General features: G+C 39.6%; 1 protein-coding gene across 2 annotated transcripts; it reads right to left on the bottom strand.

Moving 5' to 3' along the window:
- Positions 1 to 23: 23 nt before the first annotated feature.
- kcnj3a (potassium inwardly rectifying channel subfamily J member 3a) lies at positions 24 to 24,703 on the bottom strand. 2 transcript variants are annotated; one of them, XM_044217658.1, is made up of 3 exons: positions 23,095 to 24,686; positions 21,784 to 22,000; positions 24 to 1,876 (listed from the first exon to the last, which is right to left on the bottom strand). In XM_044217658.1, the coding sequence occupies exons 1-3, from the start codon at positions 23,770 to 23,772 to the stop codon at positions 1,281 to 1,283; spliced, it is 1,491 nt and encodes a 496-aa protein (XP_044073593.1). In that variant the 5' UTR covers positions 23,773 to 24,686; the 3' UTR covers positions 24 to 1,280. The 2 variants fall into 2 exon arrangements, with proteins under 2 accessions (XP_044073593.1, XP_044073595.1); XM_044217660.1 differs by lacking the exon at positions 24 to 1,876 and adding an exon at positions 1,883 to 5,530 and having other exon boundaries at positions 23,095 to 24,703.
- Positions 24,704 to 24,918: the final 215 nt, after the last annotated feature.

The following is a 24,918-nucleotide window of genomic DNA, read 5'->3' as shown; positions in this document are numbered from 1 at the left end:
GTCAAAGTAGCAAGATGCTAAACACTTATGTTAGATCTTTATTCCTGAAGAGATTGGGTATCATACAATGTCTTTGATGCATTTAGAGAAAACCAGATTTCATGGCATGGATTCAGTAAACAGAATGAATATGGGGCTGTGGTAGACCCTGTGGCTATATAAAGATTATAGTCATTATAATATTATTGCTTTCATCACAGAGGAGGGAGATTATGGGCCCTTAAGACAAAGGTTACAATTTCCTTACAGGCCCACCTAAATCTAACCAGTAACACCTAAGTTGAAATTCTAATGGAGTGTTTTATATGACCACACAGGCCTACTGTAGATTAAGTTGATTTTGTTATATAATGAAAAAAAGTGATTGCACAGTACTGAACTACTGCCCTAAGCAGTTAATTAATGACAAAATGCCCATAAATGCTTTCTAATAACACAGGGTATTATTATATAATGATTGCTTTGTGCTTATCAAGTAAAAGTATTGACTCTTTCAACTTAAGTGTTACTTTAATAAGCAAGTGAAAATTGAGTAGCATTGTGCCCAGTTCAGACAGGTCATATGATGCCAATAATGCATTTTCAAATGTAGAATGCATCATCTAGCAACATATTCTGCATTTGATCAACTAATAAAGTCATAAAATTTCACATGGTAAAATAGTCTATATATGAAATACCAAAAATCCAGCTGTGAGCAAACATGAAAATGGAAACAAGGTAATATAGTTAAGGCTAAACATCTTTTTCTATTACCTTTGTATAGCTAAGTCAATAAGAGGAGCATGCAATCAACATAACATTGGCACAGTTTTACATTAAACAACTAAAGCAATCAACTCAAAACAAATGTATGTGTCTTTCGTCACCACAAATTAGAACCATGTAATGTAGGTTTTCCACGTCGTATGGCTTTGTGCAATTTTTCACTGTCAGTAAATTCAATAATGAAATTGTTTTTGTAAAATAATATATCAACAAATGTCATGCCAGAAATTATTGAGATTCTGTTCTACATGCGTTGTTTCTTACATGCCAGATTGTCCTAATTGTACATCATCCTAAAAAAAATATCAGAGGTCTTTCATCATAGCATGTACACTTACATCCAGGGACAAATGTGCTCAATTCCATCACCCTACTTTATATAAGGTATTTGTGCACATATTCTACATTTCTTTTAATATAAGAATATTGTCCATTAATAAATTAGGAATAGTACAAGGACTTCGGGTAGGGGAATAAAGGTGGATGGCATAAGTTAAAATATGTTGCCTGCTTTATGTAAAGCGATCTGAATTCATCTTTCTGAGTTTGGGCGGCAGGTGTCCGTCCATCCTGCCCCCTCCTCCCCCAGCCAGTCGCTGCAGCTTGGGAGGTAAGTCTGCCACTGACTTACTCATTGGCTCTGAGCTGATCTTGGAGGCCTTACCAGCCTGCTTATCATCAGAGACACCGGGAACAGAGCTGATTCGCTGCAGCTTCATGGGCAGGTCTCCAAAGCTGTAAGTCATCTCTGAGGTGGTGGAGCTCATCCTTAGTAGCTTCTTGGGCAGGCCGTCCCGCCCTGTGATCTTCTGGAGCTTGGTGGGCAGCTTGGTGGTGCTGTCATTGTCCTCCAGGGTCTCCAGGCAGTCCAGAGAGCTGTTCTTCTCCCCACTGTTGCACAGGGACGGAGCCATGAGGGGCGAGGAGAGGAGCAGAGCTTCCTCCTGCTCCTTCACACTGTATGGAGGAGTGGGCACCTCGAATGTGGCGTGGAACTGAGAGTAGTCCACCTTAAAGAAGCCTTCCTCCAAGGAGATAACCGGGAAGAAGCGGTGTCCCCACAGAACCTCGTCCTCGGTGTAAGATGTCCTCGCTTGGCAGGTCATACCTGTCAAAGAGAAAAAAAACATAAAGACCATCCACTGGAGGAATTGTCAGATTTATTTCTTCAAAAATTATGACAAATTATGTGTCATTGTGTTGCCAAACACAGTAAAGACCAACATTTTAAGATGAAATGTTTCATGACTCTAGTTCTAAACAACAGAGCACTGATTTAATTATATGTTTGGCACTGTTCCATAAGAATCAACAGTAGGGTATTCACCACGATTCTTGCCATTTTCAGATCACAAAGCAAACAATATTGCAAACAAAAGTGTCTCAATGAATATGTACTTACTGTATTACAGAGCCAGCTGCCTAAATAAAAAGCTTAATTGATTTTTCAGTCAAAACGTGATGTTTATGAGCAGTTTCCAGCCTGAACTTAAGTTATTTGCTGTGTGTTTTATAAGAATGACTAATTATTTAATCATAAAAGACCCAATTCATTTTGAAATGACTGTTCATAAGGAACTGCCAATGCACTTGTCATATATTCACAGAGTAAATCTGATATCAATATATTTATTAATAGTTTTTAATATTTTCTGTTTACCTGAGGTTCCGCATTAATGCATACAAAACAGGTTAAAGCCAAGACAGAGAACAACCCATAATATTCTGTGCTTCTAGTAAAAAACCACAGGTTTTTTCCATATCACCTCTTATGCTACTTAACAGTTCAGTCCATACCTTAAGCTTGGCTAGTAGCTACAAAAGATAGAGGATTAAGATAATCAAATTGCTGGAGAGGCAAAGCCACAGGAGTAACGGCTGCAGAAAAAGCTTCAGGAGGTCTAGCTCACTCTAAAGTTTTTTTGGAGCTTTCTGACACAATGAAGGGAATCCAATTTAATCCAGAACACAAAAAGATACATACAGTAACTGTTACATAACATTGCTCAGCTTGAGAAAAACCAAAAGGAGTGTGATGTTCAAAACGTTTGCGTCGAAACAATTCTGTCATTTTGAGATTATTTAATTAAAATAAAACATCCTATTTCGCATGTTCTGGGTTTGTGTGTGTGTACCCGTAACTATGCTCTGCTTAGCACAAAAAAGCAGATTATGATACACTCAAAAATAAATTTTCCCTCACAGGGGACTCTGAATTAAATCCCTGCTTAAAAACTCCCAAATGAATGCAATTAGCAAAATCATTTGAATTAATGATCAACAACATTTTTTTCCCATGCAAAGTTATTGGATACTTATTAGTGATTACTCGTCACCATTATTGAGCAGCTGCTATCATAGCTGCCTGTGCATTAGTTAACATTCGGCTGAAAAAACTATTTTCATTTCTTACTGAAAGAAAAACTATAATTAGGTTTACATCTAAAACAAACCACTAAAGTGGTTATATCAGTCCAAAAAGCCCTTATTTTAGCATAGAGAAATGGCTGGGAGTCCTCATGTTAAGACTTGTTGAAATCCATTAGGAAATCAGTGACTGCAGTAGGTTATTATCACGTTTTAATTACCAACTTAATATTGTTCTAGCAGCGATAGTTGGGTTCAAACTAAGACGAAGCAGTGAGATGTGGATGTCATCATCGCAACTAGAGGCATCTGTGATTCCACCCGATTCCCAAGGTCATAAAATAATTCACTGATAACAGCTCTGTACACAATCGCAGATGTGCAAGAGACTGAACATCAAGTGTGTTTGGGGTATTCAAAGTATTACTTCTGCACTATTGCCTCAGAGTCCCGGAGCCTTTAGGCATATGGAAGTATGCTGCAGTGAATAAAGCAGGCAAAGCTAATGAGAACTTTAGGGCCAAAGTGATTGAGAGTTAAGTGTGAATGGAAATCTTATTGCATTGTGAACCTTTTAAGATGCCTCCAGCCAAAATATAGTCACCATTTGATCATCGACAGGCTTACATATACTGATTCTGAGAAAACTGGGGTGTAAAATGCTTTCAGTTGTGATTTATAACAGCAACTTAATCACCACCAGAAGTCAGCCATACAGTACCTGCTTTATCAAATAGTACAGTCATCGCTGCAATGTTAACTGGACATCCATACAGTACATACAGGAGTGAAGAAAAAAGGTTGGAACAAGTGAAATGAAACTGTGCCTGAGGCAAAAGGTTGCCACAGTAATACAAAAGACCCAAATAGCTTCATCTTACATCTATTAATAATGCTCTATTGTTCCTGCAGATGGTGTAGGAGTTGCTGTAAGACCTTTGGAAACCCATGAACCCTGCAGGCCTGGGGCTGAATCCCTATTCAGCCTGATTCTCAACACTCTCACTGATGTAGATGGTCTAATCAACTGTACCCTTCTTCATAAAACTAACAATGGCACTAGACTTAATCATGGTCATTAATATACATTTAATTTCCATACGTTATTCAATGTTTGATGCCTGAGCCAAGCACAATTATAGACATGATTGCATGACACATGTACAATTGTGTTGCTAAAGACCAGCTGTTTCTGCAGCACCCACATTCATGGCACTGACACAGCAATGGTAACGAACTGTGCGCCTCGACTTTCACTGAGGCCACGACACAGTTCGATTTGTGATGGAAATTGTTATGTAGAAGAAAAAGATGTTAACAGAGTACAGTTAAACAGCTAAAAATAGCCTGAGTATAAAATAATAAGAAATGTTCTGTTACTGAATAAAATTCCTAAAAATAGGAATCCAGTCAAATGCGAATACCCATGTCGGTGTGTATTTCGTATTACTGGTAAAGGCTTATGTAACTCTAAAATACACGCCTGCCCGGGACTCAGTGTTTCTATGGAAACAAAACTGTAGGAATGTGTGCAAGCGGCAGCCATAAACCTTTTCACTTCTGAGTCAAAAGTAACAATTATAACATAAAACAAAAGTCTCTCTTTTAGATCACGACGGTAAAAGAAAAACTGCTCAAAATGGATTTTCCACTGAGGGCAGGGTCAGATGATCCATATGGCTCCAGAGTCAGATCACAATGGTTTTACTGTCCCTGAAACATGACCTTTTACAACACAAAACCGCAGCTCAGAGTGCCTTTGTTTTTGTGGGTAAATCATATATTTTGGTGACTTGTCATCAGTGAAGGCCAGAGCTCATATTACAAATATCAACATTATTAAAGCACAGGGTAATTTTCTCTTCCTCTATCATCTATCACTCTTACAGTATATTGCAGTGTTTTATATCCGTGTCATCTTCATGGCACCACATTCTGTATCATATGAGCATTTTGTCATAAACACACACACAACGGGGGGATCTATCCTATCCTATCGCCGCTGCTGTTTGCTGCTGGGAACATGCGACTGCAGAACATCACACCTGTGAGGAAGAAACACCTCAGATGTGTGGTGTGCAGTGTTGTCACTCCCAGCCAGTTAGGGGTGTTGGTAACAACAGTTAACATACAGTATGTGTCAAAAAGTGAAACCAAACAAGCACTCATACAACTTCAGATTACTTTCTGTACACATTTTTTATACTCTGTACTAGATACACCTGGCTATGTCTTTATTTTAAGATTCTTTTGTGGTGTTTTTCCCTTTACTTGATAGAATATAGAGAAGGGAGAAGGGGTGACATAGGTTGTCAAATCTTACCAGGAACTTCGCGGTCACAGTGTGTGCATCTTTAACCACTCATCAACAAGGTTCCCCCGCACGTGGCTATATCTAATGCAATCCAGTATAACAGACAATAAACATGAGAATATACATGGCCTGAAATTGCACATTAGTAAAATAATATACAGTAAATCACTGCTATTCTGTGTATATTGTGTACCTCCAAAATGTCAACTTTTAAAGAACCATGAAATACAAGATATATTTCTTACTGTTTTTTGGGCTCTTTGAAGCTTCATACTGGCTTTCACCCATGATGATCAACACATTCCAAAAGATAAGAATGAAATTTACATATTTAAGTATTGATATACTAGAATAAAATCTGAAAATGTTTATCAGTTAATCAAGTCACTTGAGATTAAATTAATCTGCAACAACACTGCAATCAGCGAATTATTTTTTAAGCAAAAATGCAAACTATTCAGCGGTTTCAGCTTCTCAGATTTTCTGTTTCGCTTTTTGCTGTATAATAAGTAAGTTAAATATCCTTGGACTTGAGCAAAAAAACAACTTGAATGCGTTACCCTGGGCTCTGGGTGTTTGTGGTGGGCATTTACAACTATTTTCTGATATTTTCTAACCCCAAAAAACAAATTGGTTTACAGAAAAAGTAATTGTCAGATTAATTGATGATTAAAATAATCTTTTGGTCCAGCCCCAACCAGAATCAACACAATAAAAGCAAATCAACACATAAGTAGATTCATTCATTCTTCAACTCATGAACAATAAAATATACAGTTAGCTCTATTGGGGGAAAGAAGAAAAAACCAAGAGGGGAAAAAAAATCGTTGAAAAGACAATTCCTCATTCAGCCCATTAGGAGAGAAAATTGTAACTCTGTGGATCCATTACACTTCTAATTTCAGTAAATAGTTATCTGTTCCCTTCTGTGACTCCATATAAGCCAATACCAATACATTTCAAATTCTCAATGGAGTGGACCTTCTCAATAAAGTGCTGCACAATAAGAGATTCTGTACCACCTCTGTTACAGACTCTCTCGGAGTGCATACAGTACATACATGATCAAATAAACTGTGTGTTGACTTACAGTATCTTATATTTCTCACCACTTGGACAACGAAAAACCTCTTTGTGCAGATAATGATTATGCAAATTACTTAATTCAAATCAAACAACCTAAATGGTGGAAGAAGTGCCAAGTAAAAGTAGCTATTCAACAATGGAAAAATAATAATTTCTTATAATTATAGTCCTGCATTCAAAAAATTAAAGATGCACTATTCAGTAATTTTATATTATATATTTCCAGCAGCAGTAGGAGGGAAAAGCTCTGATAAACCCACTGTGCACTACTTGTTTGTTTGTTTACTACTTGTTTATCATATTTGTTTGTGACTGTAGACAAATTAATGAAATCTAAAAGTGGAGGTAAGAATTACAATCAAATTATGAGCAAATAACTTTCTTGACATGTTGCACGTTGCAAGTATTGTTTTTGCGTGGAAGTGCAAGCAAGCAAAAAAGAAAATTATACTAAACATCCTGTACATCAACAAAAAGCTTAAATGGAGCTTATATATAAATATATAAATATAAATAAATATATATATATATATATATATATATTTATTTTATATATATAAAAAACTTTGTCCTTCACCCTCCGCGGGTGGTCTCATCCTTCGAGCTCGGGTCCTCTACCAGAGGCCTGGGAGCTTGAGGGTTCTGCGCAGTATCTTTGCTGTTCCCAGTACTGCACTCTTCTGGACCAAGATGTCTGGTGTTCTTCCAGGGATCTGCTGTAGCCACTCCTCCAGTTTGGGGGTCACTGCCCCGAGTGCTCCGATGACCACGGGTACCACTGTTGCCTTCACCTTCCAGGCCTTCTCCAGCTCTTCTCTGAGCCCTTGGTACTTCTCTAGTTTCTCATGTTCCTTTTTCCTGATGTTGCCATCACTTGGTATTGCCACGTCAACCACAACGGCTTTCCTCTGCTGTTTGTCAACCACCACGATGTCAGGCTGGTTCGCCATTACCATTCTGTCAGTCTGGATCTGGAAGTCCCACAGGATCTTGGCTCGGTCATTCTCTACCACCTTTGGAGGTGTTTCCCACTTTGACCTCGGGGTTTCCAGTCCATACTCAGTGCAGATGTTCCTGTACACTATGCCAGCTACTTGGTTATGGCGCTCCATGTATGCTTTTCCTGCCAGCATCTTACACCCTGCAGTTATGTGCTGGATTGTCTCAGGGGCCTCTTTGCACAGCCTACACCTTGGGTCTTGGCTGGTGTGGTAGATCTGGGCCTCTATTTCTCTGGTGCTCAGGGCCTGCTCCTGTGCAGCCATGATGAGTGCCTCTGTGCTGTCCTTCAATCCAGCCCGCTCTAGCCATTGGTAGGACTTCTTGATATCAGCCACTTCAGTTATGTTCCGGTGGTACATCCCGTGTAGGGGTTTGTCCTCCCATGATGGTCCTTCCTCCAGCACCTCTTCCTCTGTTCCCCATTGCCTGAGACATTCCCTGAGCACGTCATCTGTTGGGGCCTTATCTTGGATGTACTTGTGGATCTTGGATGTTTCATCCTGGATAGTGGCTCTCACACTCACTAGTCCACGGCCGCCTTCCTTACGGCTAGCGTACAGTCTCAGGGTGCTGGATTTGGGATGGAACCCTCCATGCATGGTGAGGAGCTTTCGCGTCTTAACGTCTGTGGTCTGTATCTCTTCCTTTGGCCAACTTATTATTCCCGCAGGGTATCTTATCACTGGTAGGGCGTAGCTGTTTATTGCCTGGGTCTTGTTCTTGCCATTGAGCTGACTTCCTAGGACTTGCCTTACTCGTTGGAGGTATTTGGCCGTTGCCGTCTTCCTTGTTGCCTCTTCGAGGTTGCCATTTGCCTGTGGTATTCCAAGGTACTTGTAACCATCCTCAATGTCTGCTATTGTTCCTTCTGGGAGTGAGACCCCTTCTGTGTGGACTACCTTCCCTCTCTTTGTCACCATTCGACTGCACTTCTCAAGCCTGAATGACATCCCAATGTCAGAGCTGTAGATCCTGGTGGTGTGGATCAGTGAGTCGATGTCCCGCTCGCTCTTAGCGTATAGCTTGATGTCATCCATGTAGAGGAGGTGACTGATGGTGGCCCTGCTTCCTGAGTCGGTATCCATAGCCAGTCTTGTTGATTATTTGGCTGAGGGGTTCAGTCCTATGCAGAACAGCAGTGGGGACAGAGCATCTCCTTGGTATATGCCACATTTGATGGATACTTGTGCAAGTGGCTTGCCATTGGCCTCAAGGGTGGTTTTCCACAGCCTCATCGAGTTCGCAATGAAGTGTCTTAGAGTCCTGTTGATGTTGTACATCTCTATCTCTCTCTCTCTATATATATATATATATATATATATATATATATATAATAAAATAAAAACTTCATCCTTCACCCTCGAGCTCGGGTCCTCTAACAGAGGCCTGGGAGCTCGAGGGTTCTGCGCAGTATCTTGGCTGTTCCTAGTACATGCATTTTTTCATAAAACTATGCCTACAATATACAGGTTGTGGGATATATGATCTTTTCTGACTGGCCAATGTATACCATAATCCTACACAAGTGTGAAATCCCTTCAGAAGTACCTGATCGCTAAAGTTCCCCAGGCAGTTTTCTGCTCTCATACTGTAGGCAATATCCATGTGACAGCATGAGCGGCATTAGAATAATCCTCTGCTGAATCCACAAATTCAAGACAGAAGTAAAAAAAACGTTCATCTCATTAAAGGTAAATTCCAGTGGGGAATGAACAAAAAAAATCAGAGAAGAAACATTTTCTGCATCGATGCGTGCAGGTGTTTCACATGCTGAGATTTTCAAAACAAGAAAACCAAACAGAATTTCAAAAAAAGAAGTGGACTTTGGAATAATAATAACAATTTTTATTTATGTAGTGCTTTTGAAAAGACATAGTTACAAAGTGCTTCACAGATAAAATAGACACATACAAAAACAAGTATACATATATACAGACAAGTACATACATACATACACACAAACAAATACATATGCATGATACATAGTCAGAATTAAAGCACATGACCAAAAATAAACATAACTAAAGGCAAAACAGAGCGTATTTATGAAAAGGTTAAACTATAGAAATGAGTTCTGAGGGGCTTTTAAAAAAAACAACAGATTCAGCAGATCTGATGGAATGGGGAAGGCTGTGTGGGAGCTATAACCGCAAAAGCATGGTCCCCTCTGGAATTAAAATAGGAACGGGGAACAGATAAAAGGCTGACAGCTGGAATAGGTGCTCAACAATTCTGCTATATATGCAGGCGCCAGGCCATGTAAGGCCTTGTACGTAATTAGTAAGATTTTGAAGTTGATTCTGTGTTTAACTGGAAGCCAATGAAGGGAGGCAAGAATTAGTGTGATGTGTGACCAACAGCTAGTTTTTGTTAGCATCCTAGCCGCTGCAATTTGAACGGGCTGAGAAATGCAAGTAAACAGGGAGCTGCAGTAGTCTAAACGAGAAAAGATTAGGGTATGTACTAGAAGTTGTGTGTTTTTGGATATATAGTATAGGTTTGATTTTTGCAATATTTCTCAACTGAAAAAAGCAAGAAGTGACTATACGGCACTGAAATGGGATGTCTGTCTGGACATTACGGGTGCTTTATCTGCGCTGTACACTATGTACAATATTTCACAGACTCCCAGCTGATTCCATTATGGACTGAAAAAAAGCAAAGAGGCAGAAAGAATAAACTTTGAGATTTAGATGCCCAAAAGCCATCTCAGCTTGATACTCTAAATAAATGCACTTCTTGTTGATAGCACAGAGCTGGCTGCTTCTCTGGTCTAACAAAGTGAAGCAGCTGCAGAGTCAGCGGAGTGACAGCAAAGATAAAATGGGTTCTTTGGGGGCTGGAATAGAAAAGCACTGTAAACTTGGAGGCGGCCTACCAGTGTTTCTTGATAGTAGCTGAAAAAAAGAAAAACCTAAGTGGTATTCACAGACTCGGTCGTCTAAAAGAAGCTCATCCAGGTTGCTGAAGCCAAAGGATCATATCCATTTGGTGCCTGGCTCAGTTAGATTCTCAGCTGCAGATCTACACTTGACACACTGAGGACAGAGTAAAGGTCAAGGGGCAGACCTGAGAGCAGAGATCTATTTATTGCAACTCTGTCAAATCATCTAGGCAGTCTCAATCTGGAGGAAAAAAACTCAGTGCTATTATATGATTCAACAACCCATGGGCACCAAGCAAATGACACTCAAAATTGACGCCTATGTGAAAATGAAGGTTTATTCAAATGACTTCTTTAGATGAACCCTCACAATGCGAGTCACTTAAAAAGGTGGGCGTCGAAGAGTTCTTTGCAACCTACTATTTAGTGACAAAATCACAAATAACCTCCCTCTCTCTCTCTATGTCTGTCTGGCTCTCTCCTTCACTCAGTCACTCAAATGGTCACACACACACACACACACACACACCCACACACACACATACACACAGCACACACATACAAACTCACTCACGAGTGCAGTGCTGTCAGCAAAGTCCCCTGACAGTCTATCACTGCTGTGGAAACAGCTCAAGTGTTATGTATGAGAAAAACGCTAGCAAAAACAAGCATGAGAATCTGGACGCTGCATACAGAGAGCACCACCACCACCACACAACACCGTCCAAGAATCCTCCTGATCTCATTGTCGGGCACTCGCTGTGGCCAAGGCTATCCACAAAATGCCTTTGCTCCATTGCTGGATTGTGAGGAACAAATTAAGTGGAGACCATTATGCTGTTCCTCATTTTGCAAAACAGGAAGCATAATTCCCCTTTGTCTTCTTTTTAGGATCTGTGTTACAACATATTAAGCTGCTGTGCTGAATACGGTAATGGTAAACTGAGGAAGAGGAGAATATAAAGATGCTGGGTGGTGTGTTTAAGCTTGAAGAGAGAAAAGTTCAATTCACAGGTCTGAATAATATGTTTCTTAGTAGTTTGGCTTTTCACCAACCCACTTGTTATTCTTTTCAATGAAATGTTACAAATGATAGAACAAATTGTACCTACAATAAAATAAAATAAATCTTTTTGTGACACAGACACCGCTATTGTGGCCACAAGTCCTGTCTGATCATCTGTTTCTATGGTGACCACCATCGAGTGGTAAAGTGTAGGAAAATCCACAAGCATTCAGTGACCTGTTTTTCACAGTTTGACTTTTTTCAAAGAGAGAAATATGTCCCCTCCCTCTGTTAAATACTGTTTTAGTGTGTTATCTATATGTGACGGTGGCCTCCAGTTGCTTGCAGCTCTGAGGTTTATTCCACCCATACAGCACTGGCTGAGCAACGAGAACAAGGAGGAAGCTGATGGAGGAAAAAGGCAGGGGATGTGCAGTGCTGTGGGGGAGGGGAGAGCCTGGATGCTGAGGCAATTGCTTGAGTGTGGAGGCTGTTGGGAAGGGAATAGCAGCAGGGGCTTCCAACCATCTCCACACAAGGTGGGGTTTCAGGCAGGCTAGGAACATATGGCTGTAGGCCATCAACACAGCCAGGAGAGCACATTTTACCAAGAGAAGGCAGTGCTGAATGCTGCTGTAAAGGGAACCAGATGAGCAAAACGGCAATCGATGGATTTCCTTTAGGCCAAACACCCGCTACTGGTCATATAGAAAAACTCACACTGTGGATGTGTCCAAACCAACTGGGGCTATGAATAATTTTCTCTTCATTATAAATTGAGCGCAGAAATGATCGGGGTAACTTGCTGTTAGGAAAGCATTCCTATTGTTTTTTTCAAGTTTGTCACTTGAGCTCGAGGGCAGATTATTCCAGTAAACTAACTCAAGCACGTCTGAGTGACAAAATCAGAGAGAGACATCCCAGAGGAGGGTCTTGCTAGAAGGCAAGCCTTAAGAACAACATGTTCATGTGGTTCTGTGCTTAGGCCGCAGGATTGATTCACCTGTGCTTCAGGGACGGTCGCAGCACCACCAATCAATGCTGCCAGTGACCAACACTGAAAGTGCATCTCAACCTTTCTCATAACCTCTTAAACAAGTGGAGCCACAATATTATCTCAATTATGAACATGTAACACTTTGCCCTGAGTGTCCATCCTCCATCCTAAACAGGGGTTTATAATGAGATCTAAAGTTTGTGTTGTTAATAACCAAAAAAAGTGTCCTTCTCACAAAATCATGGCATGCACATCTTCTGAGACAAAGGCAACCAAGACCTAGTCAATTATTTCTAACTCTTCGTAGCGTAACGAGAAAACTGAGACACTGTTGGCAAATGCATTTCTGGTGCTTTCGTCACACAAGTTCACCCCAGGTCTGCCGCCACACCTCCTCTGCCAGTGATTTATTGCCCTCCAACAGGGACTTGACAAATCCCTAAAGACACAATTACCGTGCTCCCCCTTGGGAAGCCAGCACAGTTCATCTAAAAGGGATAATGAATCCAGGATGTCATAGCTGGTTCGCTGCAATGCCCATTAAGTGGAGTTCATCCCCAGTGCAATTATTGTATGTACAGTAGACATGCAAGGTAAATCACATATGCATTCCTAGAATACCCTTGTTTGTTTATCTAAAATTAGTAATGCTAATTTCAGTGTTATTCATGCAAGCTAAACCACACTGCCTTTGTGCAGAACCTAATGAGTAGTTGTTCAGCAGATGCCAGTATACATAAAATATCATGAACACCTTTATAATCAAGTAAAAGTAGCAATACCACAATATAAAAATCCTCCATTACAAATAGTTCAAAATCTAACTTAAGTAAAAGCAGAGAAGTATTTTCAGCAAAATGTTTAAAAAGTCAAAGTAAAGTTGAAGGTGAAGCTAATGTAATTTCTTCTATAAAAATGCACTGTGTTTTATAAAATTAACATATGATTTGTATGTAAAATCTTAATCTGCAAAGTAGCTATCAACTACAACAGTCAACAACTGTAGCTGAGTACAAAGTACAATACTCATGTCTGATACATATTGGAGTTCAAGTAAAAACTAGCAGAAAATGGGAATCCTCATGTTAAGTACAACTAACTTTTGTGGGAATTATCATTTTTGCATCACAATTTTCATTTTCACTGAAAAAAAAAACTATAAAAATCATGATGTGACATTTGTTGGGGTCTGAACCAAACAAACATGTTTTCTTACATCTGGAGAACAAAATTTATAGACCAGGGAATCTCTGCAGCACCACAGTACTTCATTATAATGCTGTTTTGTCACACGTTTTACTTTTTTCAAAAAAATTGCAGCTTCTGCGATTTGGATATTGCAATTGGCCATATTGTGGTTTCGATAATATTTCAATTAATTGTGCAGTCCTATTCTACAGTAAATGTACAGTGCTTATTTACATTCGACCAATCATGGAATTTTGATGAACATAATAAATAATAATACCATACTGTCTATGCTATTTAAAGATTACCAGGAAAGTATATCAGTATATTATTGTATTCATATCCAGACTTCATGTATCGCTATCTTATCATGACACTGCAAACATTACCCATGCGGAAATATTCAAGGCAGGTAGTTGGAAAATGTATTGTTAATTAAGTCAAATGAACCAAAAGCATGAAATACATTTTAACAAGAGCGCTGAAAGGTTTCCAACTGGTGGCTTATCGCTACACAGGTGGGGCTCAGCAGGGACAGCCACTTCTCTCCTGAGTTCTCATCCTGAGCACATTAGATTTAATTGGAAACTCCCACTCTCACCTGATCTGCAGCTTTAACTCCCCCCACTGAACCCACGTTAACCCTTTGACCCGCAGGGCCGTAGCAGAAAGCACAACACCAGGAAGAGAGGACACGCTCTCAGTGTAATGATTCAGAATGAATTATGGTCAGTTTCTCCAGAGGACTTTACAGTTGGCTCATATCCGGAGGTTCACTTATGCCAGTGTTTACTTAAGGTCTGATGCTCCTGACGTCAGGTGACCCCAGACCTCCGGGGCTATGGCCTCTTACTCATTTGAATGAAACTATTAGGCCTCTGGCGCAACAGAAAGCACTCCATTTCATTTCAATTACTGCCGCTGATGATAAAACACAGATCGGGCCATGACATTGGCTGCTCTGCTAATCAGTGGCAATAGATGTTTCCAATTAATTATGCTGGCTGGCTTTACTACTAGACAGAGTCTGCATCAAAGCAATGATTACTCTTAATTTCATTTTCTAAATATACGCTTTATGTACATTTGTTGCACAACAAAAACTTAATTGAAGCTATGATGATAGTATTACATAACACAATTCTTTTTACACAACCCACATCAGGTAATTACTTATTTTTATAACCTAAACTGAGTGGCAAGAGTCTACTTAATGCCTTTTTATTAAGAGTTCATATATTTGATCATAAATCTTAAAGATCTAATTCAAATCATAATATGTCCTGCTTCTTTTCCTAAAACTTTAATACTGCACAGGTCCAAAAATAGTCTTCATTTAAAAGATGCAGTTGCACAATTTCAAATATTGAGCATACAGGTAGGCAATTCATTATTCAAAGCTGTTCTCTCCAGTCACATACTGCATTTATGCACACAAAAACACATGAATAAACATTACAAGTTGATCCAGTCTATATGAACCTAACCCCCTGCCACCCACACTCATTTTAAAATGAGCAGATAGCTGGGATATTCTATTTTTTATTCCATAACAGTGAATCATAGGAAAGCCTTGTAGCAGGAATGAAAAAGAGGGGGCTGACAGAAATCTTTGAAAACAATCAAAAATCAACGCACGACCTTATCGAAGAGAAGAGAAAGCGTTTTTGATCTTTTGGCCATAATTTGCCTCATAACCAAATCAAGAGATGAAATGTGATGCTGTGTTTCATGTACAACACACATTCAGTGGAAAATGGAGATTATCAGTTAGCTCAGTAAGCAGGGTGTTTGCCTGGAGTACAAATGTGCTGTGTCACCAGAAGAGTGAAATAAAGTCTAACTGAAATCTCTCTGAGCAAACAAAGACAAGCATTTAAATGCACCAACACCAAGACAGCTGAGTTTATCATGAAGCAAACTTTATGCCTCTAAATCCTAAAAAAAACACACGTCAACTTTGCTAAAAATCTAAATTTACATATTTGCAGCATTTTATGAATTTCACGGCAAGTGTAATGATCACACTCCACACATTTGCATGAAAGTCACATCACTCTGAAAAGAAAAAAGGTTTATGCTGATGATACAGTTTATGCTCATGAATCATTGCTTTTCATAGCTGATGAGTGAATTTAAAAACACTTTGCAGAGCTTGTGAAGATCTATGTTTTGCCACCATGTTAGACCCCAAACGCTAAACACAAAATTTCAGGTTTAGACTAATGTGCTGACAGACTTTCTGTTCTGTTAGGGAAATGAGTTCTCCATGAAATAAATCATCAGCTTGTTTATCTTTGTTAGTTATTATTTATCTAATGTGAAAACTGCCTGGTCTTAAATTAAATAAATACACATTAGATGTGCAACATACAGGAGCAGCAGCATTCAGACAGGAGTGTTGTGGTGTAGCCGCATCCTGTACAAATCCAACACTGAAAATCATGAAATGAATGTAGTTGCAATACACTGACTCGTTTCATGGTTGGAGGAACCTAAACGTCTGTTACTGGCAGCTACAGTTTATTTTGGGTTCTCAAGAATCAGCTCCACTAATGAACAGATTGCCTCTGGCTTGGTATTTAAGCCTTTGTAGTGTTGAACAGCATTGCTGGTGTTAATGGGACACTTATCTAAACTTCTGATGTATTTTACGACTGCATGTAGTAGTTCTGAATCAGCTGATGAGTCAAAGTCAGGTCATCATCAGCTCTGTAATGGTACAATGAAAACTACACTGCAATGTTATTAATATTGTCACTATTTCACAATTTGTTTTCGAATTATTTTTCACACTAAATCATAATAAAGCTTATATATTTAGAAGAGGCCTTTTTCGTGGAAGACATTTTGACATGTCACAGGTGTAACAAAAGCACAGGTGTAAATAAAAAAAGTTCCATTTAGCTGCTTCAGTTTCAGGGTCCTGGTATTGTGCATGCTGGTTCACTGTAACATTAAGTACATTTCCATCCACCTGTTTTGATGTGCATTTTCAAAAATCAGAGTAAAAAACTCAAAATATTGCAAAAACGTTCTTGGCTGAAGTGGAAAAGTTGCCATATCAATAAAAAATAAATGCAACACAGTGTGATGGAAACAGACTTAGCAAATAAGTCATGACGTACATGAAGCATGCGATTTATGGCGGATTCAGAATATACGATATTTTTATCTGTTACGATGGTCACTGTGTCAAATTAGGAGATTATAGAGTCATAAATTCGTGACTTGGGTGAGAGACATGACAGACTACACGTTGGTGCCCGACCAATCATAGCTTGTCGTCTTTCACGACACGCGTGATGTGGGAAGGGGCCGACTTCCGGGAACAAGAATGTAAACAAACAAGCGGTGTGTATGATACTGGTCTTGAGTTCGGAAAAGCCTAAAAACAGAAAGAAAAAACGATTGTGACCTTTCCTCTGTTTCACAGTTCCAACTAGCAACACCAACAGCATCATTCCACTTTGCTTTGCCAAGTTTGCAGTTGTGTGCGGAAGAGCGCTCTGTGCTCCTATTGGTCAACACGTCGTGGTACTTTGGAGGACGTTGTGAGGCGTCCTAGATGCGGTGTCAGTTGTCATCCGCTATGAAACGCTAGACAGGATAAAACGATCGATTGTTGCGCTCAACGCCCATTTTTGTTCGTGACACCCTATGTCTGTCGGGTTGGTTGATATCGTGTCGTCTGAACCCGGCATTAAATGTCCACAAAGACTAAAAATAGCAGCAGATGAAAACATCAGATGGCAACCTTCCTCAAATTAATACATGAAGCAAACATAAATGCAATATTTCTACATTTCTACATTGTTTTCCACCATCTGAGGTTTGACTGGCGCTCTCTTAATTACGTCATCATGTGCACGTGCCCTCTTCTTCTGTAATGTATGGCTGGAGAATTAGTGCCGCCAGCTGTTAGGATAAACCAGCTCCTAATATTTACATAACAGTAGTGGATGGAAACACGCATTAATTTTCTTTTTCTGATTTTCTGGAAATTTGGTTAAAATTTGCACTACATTTGGATGGAAACCTGGCTACTGCTTACTGGGTCACTTGAATAGAACAGAGCCATTGTTAATGTTATTAGTAACACCTGTGCTTTTCCTACAACGACTAGTCAAAATGTCTGCTGTAAAAAAACAAAAACAAATGACCAATTGAGTTAGAAAATTAATCAAAGGCCCTGCGCAGACACACAGGTGTTTTCAATCACACTGTCCAATTAGATCACTAGCCAGGTTGAAGTTGGGTGGAGCTATGCTGGAAATCACATCATGTAACCGAACTCTATGGCCCAATAAGAATGATAACAGGATAAGTTGTCCTGCTCTAAACAGTGCTACAAAACAAACAGGGGAGTCTGGGAGTTGTCAATCAAGCCCACTTCTTACATGCCAACACAGTCCTGAGAAAGGGTCTCATCAGGCAACATAAGTGAAAAAAGATGTGTGGGTGGACCATAAGTGTGTAATAGCTTTTAAAGGGTGACATTATTAGCTGATATTGGCTTATCACAGAATAACCCTGCGTCCTAAAAATTTTATTTACAGTATATACTACTAATTTGTTTTATCAATTATGTTCAAGGGTAGTTAGCGCTAAATATATGTACAGCATGGTACTCGTATTGACGTGTTCAGGGTGGACGGTGGGTGTACAAAGCACAGGACATTGACAAAAGAGACCAGAGTTTGCATCCTTTGTGCTGCATGTGGTTATGTTTAGGCAACAAATGCACTTTGGTTAATTCGTTTACATGTTAATAAAGTAAACATGTCGTGTCTTGTATTTTAAGTCACTTTTGACTTTTCAATATTAAACCAAGATCAAGTGCTTTGATTACCTAAACATAACCATAAAAAAGACTTAAAATGCTTTAGTTGCAAAAAACGGATATTGTATTGCAAGAGGGGATATTGTGGAGTAGACTAATGAAATACAGTGTCAAAAAACATTTTTCTGATACATTCAGAATGAACATTTTGCTACTTGCCAGATGTGTTAACTCCAATTTTCCATCATGTTGATAAAAAAATGTAGTTTGGGCAGCATCACATTTCTTACAAAACGTATTTGCTGTTGCAAATAAGTAGTATATAAAGGTTATTTCTTGTGCAGAGATATCTGCATTACATATAATAATTCAAATAAACAATACTGAGACAACAGAACAGAAACTGTGATCAGTTTCAGCAGACTCCCTCATATCATTACTGAGCAGATGTTACTGCACTGCAGACTCTGTGAGAATTAATAAGCTTATCGTTCAACTGTAAAATCTAATAGGTAAATTTTTTTTGTTTGTCAAAACTCCATAATGACAAAATTTGAATTTCTTGTATACATTGTATTTATTAGTAATTGGTATCAGCACTATACCCAAAGATCCAATATCAGCTGGGCTGCAGTCCTTACTTGTTATTCACTCAAGCAGTAATAAATTCCTCTTTTGTCATGCCGGCAATGTACAAATAATGCAGAAGTAACTCAACTTGGTGTTACTGTGCTGAGAGTCACATCAACAGAATCACACAGAGCCTGACATGCATATTTGCTCTGTAGCCAGCAACACTGTAGTAACTCTAAAAACACTTATAGGGGAGTGATGTGGTTTGTGTTGCTTGTATTGATTGTTATTGTGTCAGACATTATCCCTGTTAGTGCTGTTAACTCAACCAAAACTTGTTACTACAGACTTCTTGTTTGTGCTTTTTTTTTTAACCTACAGCTAGCCTGTTTTTCAGGGCAAGCAGTCAGACAGCATGTACAGTACAGTGTATTAATTGCAACGTGATGTAAAGTCAATTTATCCTCAGCTGCACAACATCTTCCCACAGCCGCGTCAGAAAACCAACTCGATACCACAAAGCCACAACTGGCATTACTCCAGAAGAAAATATGCTGCTACCAGACAACCTACATGTCTCATTTGGAAGGTGCATCATACTGAGGTGGTGATCAAAAACACCTTGGGCTCCTATTCAAATGGAATGAGGAATAGCTCATACCTTTTTATACAATGTAGAGGTTGTCAGCAACAGCAAAATGGAACAATTCTGGGCTCCTACATGCTGTGTTGCAAGACACGCTCCTTTTTTCTTTTTTTTTTCTTGTGCGTAAAGAGAACTTCATTCAGTCCAAAATATTTTTCTGTGATCACGGGGGAACAAAAGGTCACTATGTTAAAAAGGGTACACTGTTGTGTCTGTTATTATCTAGTAGGAAGGACAAAGAAGCCAGTGATTGTGTAGCTTTAATCTGCAGTGGAGAGTATTTTAACTTGTGTTCCAGACAGTAGTTTTTTCACACATAACAAAAAAAAGAAAAGAAAAAAGAACAACAACAACAAAAAAAAAAACATCGAGTTGGGCAGCTTCTTCACTAGTAAACAACAAGCCTCATAAATATTTCATCCTCTTCTTTCTCTGCTGTATCACCTGTTCTGGCAAGCGCTTCATAGTACAGTAACGCCTCCGTGTGCTTTTCATATTTGAGAAGAGATCTTCCTTAATGCCAGGTGATGTCAACAAAGCAATTTCATTTCATGTTCAGCATCGCATGTTTGCCTGGTTTATTACTGAAATTGTGTTATGATTCCTATACCATAGAAATAAAAACCTAAGTTTAGGTGCAGTGCTGCAATCCTGAATACTCAAGGAGAGGTTGCCATGGAAACAGAGTTACATTGGCCAGAAATGAAAGCGTCTGAGGATTTAGACTTTCACTGTACATACATTTTTAACCATAGATTGTATCTACATCAGTCTTTCCAACAACTTCACATAACTACAACTGATCCTCGATGCACAAATGTCTGTGAAGTAAAAAATGTGAGTGTAACAATCCCAGAGAATTAAGCCCAGCCGGTTTCATTAAAACTGAGATTGTGACTATTATAAATGAAGCCGATGTGTTGACACATGCTTCTGTGACAGTCACTGTAAAACTATAAATACCTACTAAGACATCAATGATAATTCAATCACATCGCTACACTGAATATTTTCACACCTTAAAACCAAAGCAACCTGTTCACAGAAGCAGGCGAGTTCAGGTTAAATAGCTTACAGTTACTCTCATAAGAAACTTTACAACAAATTTAGATCATTTTTGCACCACCTGTTTATGGGTTATTAACTGAATTCATAAATAATTAACTAAAAGAAAGAAACAGTGTTCAAACACTGAGCAGACCAAATTTTGTGGGCCGTATCTAACACATCCGTGTACAGCATGCTTGTGAATATGTCAAGTCTCATCAAAATGCCACAGCATGAATGTTGCATGTCATAAACTGAAGAACCCGTATTGTACGTCAGATACGTCTCAGCTGCAAAGAGACTTTAATAAAACTACACTAAATCACTTTCAAATCTATCCATTAGGAATTGAATATCTTCACTAATTGCTGTCAGCAGCGTCTGCCTGTAAGCCTCCATGTCACATCTCCATATGCTGTTTTCTCTGAACCATTCTATTACAACTGCTCCTCTGGTCACTCTATAACACTGAAGGAGCTCTCCCCACACTATATCAGCTGTACTGTTGAATTCAAAATGACCACAGTGGAGATTCAGGCTTTACTCAACTTGTGGAAATGGAATTCCCTAATTCCAAAGGGACCTTAGAAAGCAAATTATTATCCCCTCTAAGAATAGCAGCCACAGGGTAAGTGCTGTACAGGCACAAAGGCAGAGGAATGGAATTTGTTTCAGATGAGAAAATAACCTAACGTTAACCTGCTGGAGTTTGAACCTGTTCAATGTAGCTTGCTAATGTAGCTTGAAACTTCCCAAAACCCAGGTGGCGTTTTAATGCATAGACTAAAAAAATGTTTCACTTAATACCTGCGACACAAAATCAATCATCTATGATGTATAAATGCTAACCACTGCTATTATTAGCGCCTCTGTTGTTGTTATTTTTGCCACAGAAACAAAAATCAATAAAATGCAATCAAGAGGTCAGTAGTTAATATTATCACCTATGAAAGAGCCCGATCCTATTCATGAGATTTGTCGCAGAAAAAGATATTGCAGCAGCTCAAAAACATAAAGACAATTCAACATCCCGTACATTTAGCCTGCAGCCACAACATGCACTGAAACAGGCAGCAGGCTTTAATAGCAGGCCTACATAAATGCAGGTTTGGGGTTACTCACCTGTAGTCTCTACTATTCCTTCTAGTATCACCACAATTTCAAACTGCTCTGTTTGCATGGACCTCTGGGAGAGGTCGTAGAAGGGGCTTTTGGTGTCAATCACATGGCAGATCGTGAGTGGTGAGACGAGAAAGAGCTGGTCTGCCCCGGTACTGAAACCCACATCCAACTCCAACTGATCCAGCGGAAGAAACTCACCCTCGGGCGTCTGGCGAGACTAAGGAAGCGTACAGGAAGAGACAGAGACAGAGATGTTTGGTGAGGGAAGGAAGGGGTAAGACAGACTTATCTACTCTGGCTTATCAAGAGCCTTTGTGTGAGCTTTTCACATTTTATATGCAATCAGATCAATCCAATCATCAGTCTATCAGCAAAAAATACTATTATTATAATACTATTAATATAACGACTTCAAAAGAGGCATCAATTTATACTGCAAGAATATCCACCTCAGCATTTGATTTGATGTATTACTGAGTGTTAAAATGTATCATTTTTTTAAACAGCTGAATCAAATCAACTGGTTTAAATTTCTTGATGCTGTCAGGACATGGAAACTTGAAACAAGTAGAATGTTTGTCTTTCTGATAAAACAGTTTTAGTAATGTGCTAAGATGGATACGGTTGCAGTGTGTCTTTGGTAAAACTTACCTCAAACTTTATGGGAGCCTACATTTAATCTCCTATACTATCGCTGTATTCCTTTTACAGTACATTACCATGATAATTGGTGGATATACATTTGCATTGTGGAGCATTGTTTAAAAAACGTTTGTGTAGGTTTACTATAGACTTATGTGAAGGTTTACAGCAAGGAAATCCATAGATGATGTTCTCTTAATAAGGGACAGCAGCACATTTACACCAAGTTGTAACTAAGGACCACTTTGTCACAGTTTTTAAAATGAGCGTACGAAGAACATGTTCTTCTCAAGGTCTGATGTAGGGACACATTGTTGTGGTGAAGGCCACTTGGCAAACTTGATGGATTATTTTTCCTCTATCACTTATGCAAAATATACAGTAGAATTTGTGAAACAGATAAAGGGCCTTCTGTGATATGGCTTGGTCAAGGATTGCAATTGGTCTTATGGTTTCTTATGGTCTATTTGTATTATATGCATCATTGTATTAGTCAAGAATGTTTGGAAATTAAAATTAAGCTTTGTCTATTAAATACAGTCAAATGCAGTCAACAGGAGGAGGCTTAACTGTCTATGTGGAGGCCCTTCAGTAAACATGAAGTGGGCCATGATAAACAATGGGAATAGAACAAAAATAGTGGATGCCTCCCGACTAAAAGTCACTTACTTTCAGCAATTTGCAGCGGATCTGTGCAGACACCATATGGCTGTTACGCAGGTTGCCGACCCTGAACATGAGAGTTAGTTTTCCATCTCGCATAGAAATCACCGCATGTTCACTGAACATCAAAGTCTCGGCCCTTTTCTTGGGCTGAGACATCTTGATAAACATGCAGCCGATCAGAAAGGCATCGACGATCGATCCGAGGATCGACTGGAAAAGAAAGAGAATGATCCCCTCGGGACATTTGTCTGTGATGTATCTGTAACCATATCCTATTGTGGCCTCGGTCTCTATGAAGAAGAGAAAGGCTGAGGGAAAGTTATAGACATTGGCCACACATGGAGTGTACTTGTCATTGTGGGCTCTGTTGAGGTCTCCTCTGATGTATGCAATGCACCACCACATAGAGGCCATGAAGAGCCAAGCGACAGTGTAGGTGAGGATGAAAATAAATAGATTCCAGCGCCATTTCAAATCTACGAGTGTTGTGAATAAGTCTGAGAGGTATCTGCTGGTTTCACCACCCAGGTTCCCATGCTGGACGTTACATCGCCCGTTCTTGTCCACGAACCGCTGCCTCTTCCTCTTTTTCTCTGGGGGATGCTGATTGAATCCAGACCCGCTAGATGAGGTGGTCACTACCTGATAATCGTCCCCAAATTTCTTTCGAAGTGCAGACATACTACGATGACAGCAGCGAAAGAAACAACAAAGGATTCAATGATTAAAAAAAAAAAGTCTGGGTTGTAGCTAGTTGCTGCAGTCGTGAATGCCCGTGCGCAATGTCTCCTGTTTGGAAATAAGGCGATAAAAGTGCGCTGTCTTCGCTCCAATTAGTCTTGCACCGTCCACTTTCGCCACGCACTAGTGTTGGTACACTCTACAGCCATGAAATATCAATAATGTACCAGTAGTTTACAAACCCCGAAGACAGAAGCCATATGAAAAAAAAAATAAAATAAGCGACGCACAGGATAAGGTATCCAAACGCGCCAGTCGCAGTCCAGGTTTTACAGGTTTATCAGTTGCTGCGTCGACTACTCATCGCCCGTGAAGGTTGGGGCTATATCGACCTGTTCAAAACTGTACTCACAAAGTAAGTTTTCATGCGAAAGTTCAAAATCCTTTAACGGCCCATAAAACACCAATATCTTTGCGTAATTAGTCGCTGGAAACGGTTTCCAGGATGAAACGTCTCTGTGCGCACTTGCGGCTGTGTTGGAAATTATTCGGTTTCCAGTCCTTCCTTTGTGATCTGTATACATAGGAGATGAATTGCGTCCAAGCATATGACTGTAAAAAATGACAAGCCGGAGGAAGAAAATCACTGTCCCACTGTCGTCATTTTTGGCTGCGCGCATCGACGCTGATTGACAGGCTCTTTTCGGGCACCTATTCCCCTTTCTTAGAGAAATGTCGACTAGATTCTCATGGTTCAGCGGTAGAGATCCACCAGATGCTCCTTTGGCTGCTTAGATCCTTCTTTCCCTTCGATTTCCATGCGCGGCTCCTGCGCACTTCCACGTTTCCAGTGATGCACTCACTGCTGCCTTGTGGTACTACAAAGACAGACAATTTGGAGGAGGAGGGAAGTGGGTTCGCCTGATTTGACAGTTTTTTTTTTCAAGTGATCAAATATGTGAAGCTGCAGCCAAGATGTCATGATGCCTTTCAAATAATCACACTGAACGCCACATTTTAGCCTCTAACAAGCGAATGAACAGACCTCTGGCTCTTTGTAACATTACCAAATTGGTTTATATAATATTCAATTCTAGCTCTGATAAAAATAGGAACAGAAAATAACAGCATTTTAGCCCTCATTTC

Source organism: Siniperca chuatsi, linkage group LG12 (genome assembly GCF_020085105.1).
Source record: "Siniperca chuatsi isolate FFG_IHB_CAS linkage group LG12, ASM2008510v1, whole genome shotgun sequence".
In the NCBI taxonomy this organism is placed as follows: domain Eukaryota; kingdom Metazoa; phylum Chordata; class Actinopteri; order Centrarchiformes; family Sinipercidae; genus Siniperca; species Siniperca chuatsi.
The sequence above is the reverse complement of the archived record's forward strand: the minus strand, read 5'-3'. Positions and strand labels throughout refer to the sequence as shown.

Excerpts from the sequence above, each read along its gene's own strand:
- kcnj3a (XM_044217658.1), bottom strand. The coding sequence starts at position 23,772 with ATGTCTGCACTTCGAAAGAAATTTGGGGACGATTATCAGGTAGTGACC. Across the intron at positions 22,001-23,094 it reads TCCGCTGCAAATTGCTGAAA|TCTCGCCAGACGCCCGAGGG; the intron begins GTAAGTGACTTT and ends ACGCTTCCTTAG. Across the intron at positions 1,877-21,783 it reads AGGAATAGTAGAGACTACAG|GTATGACCTGCCAAGCGAGG; the intron begins GTGAGTAACCCC and ends TCTCTTTGACAG.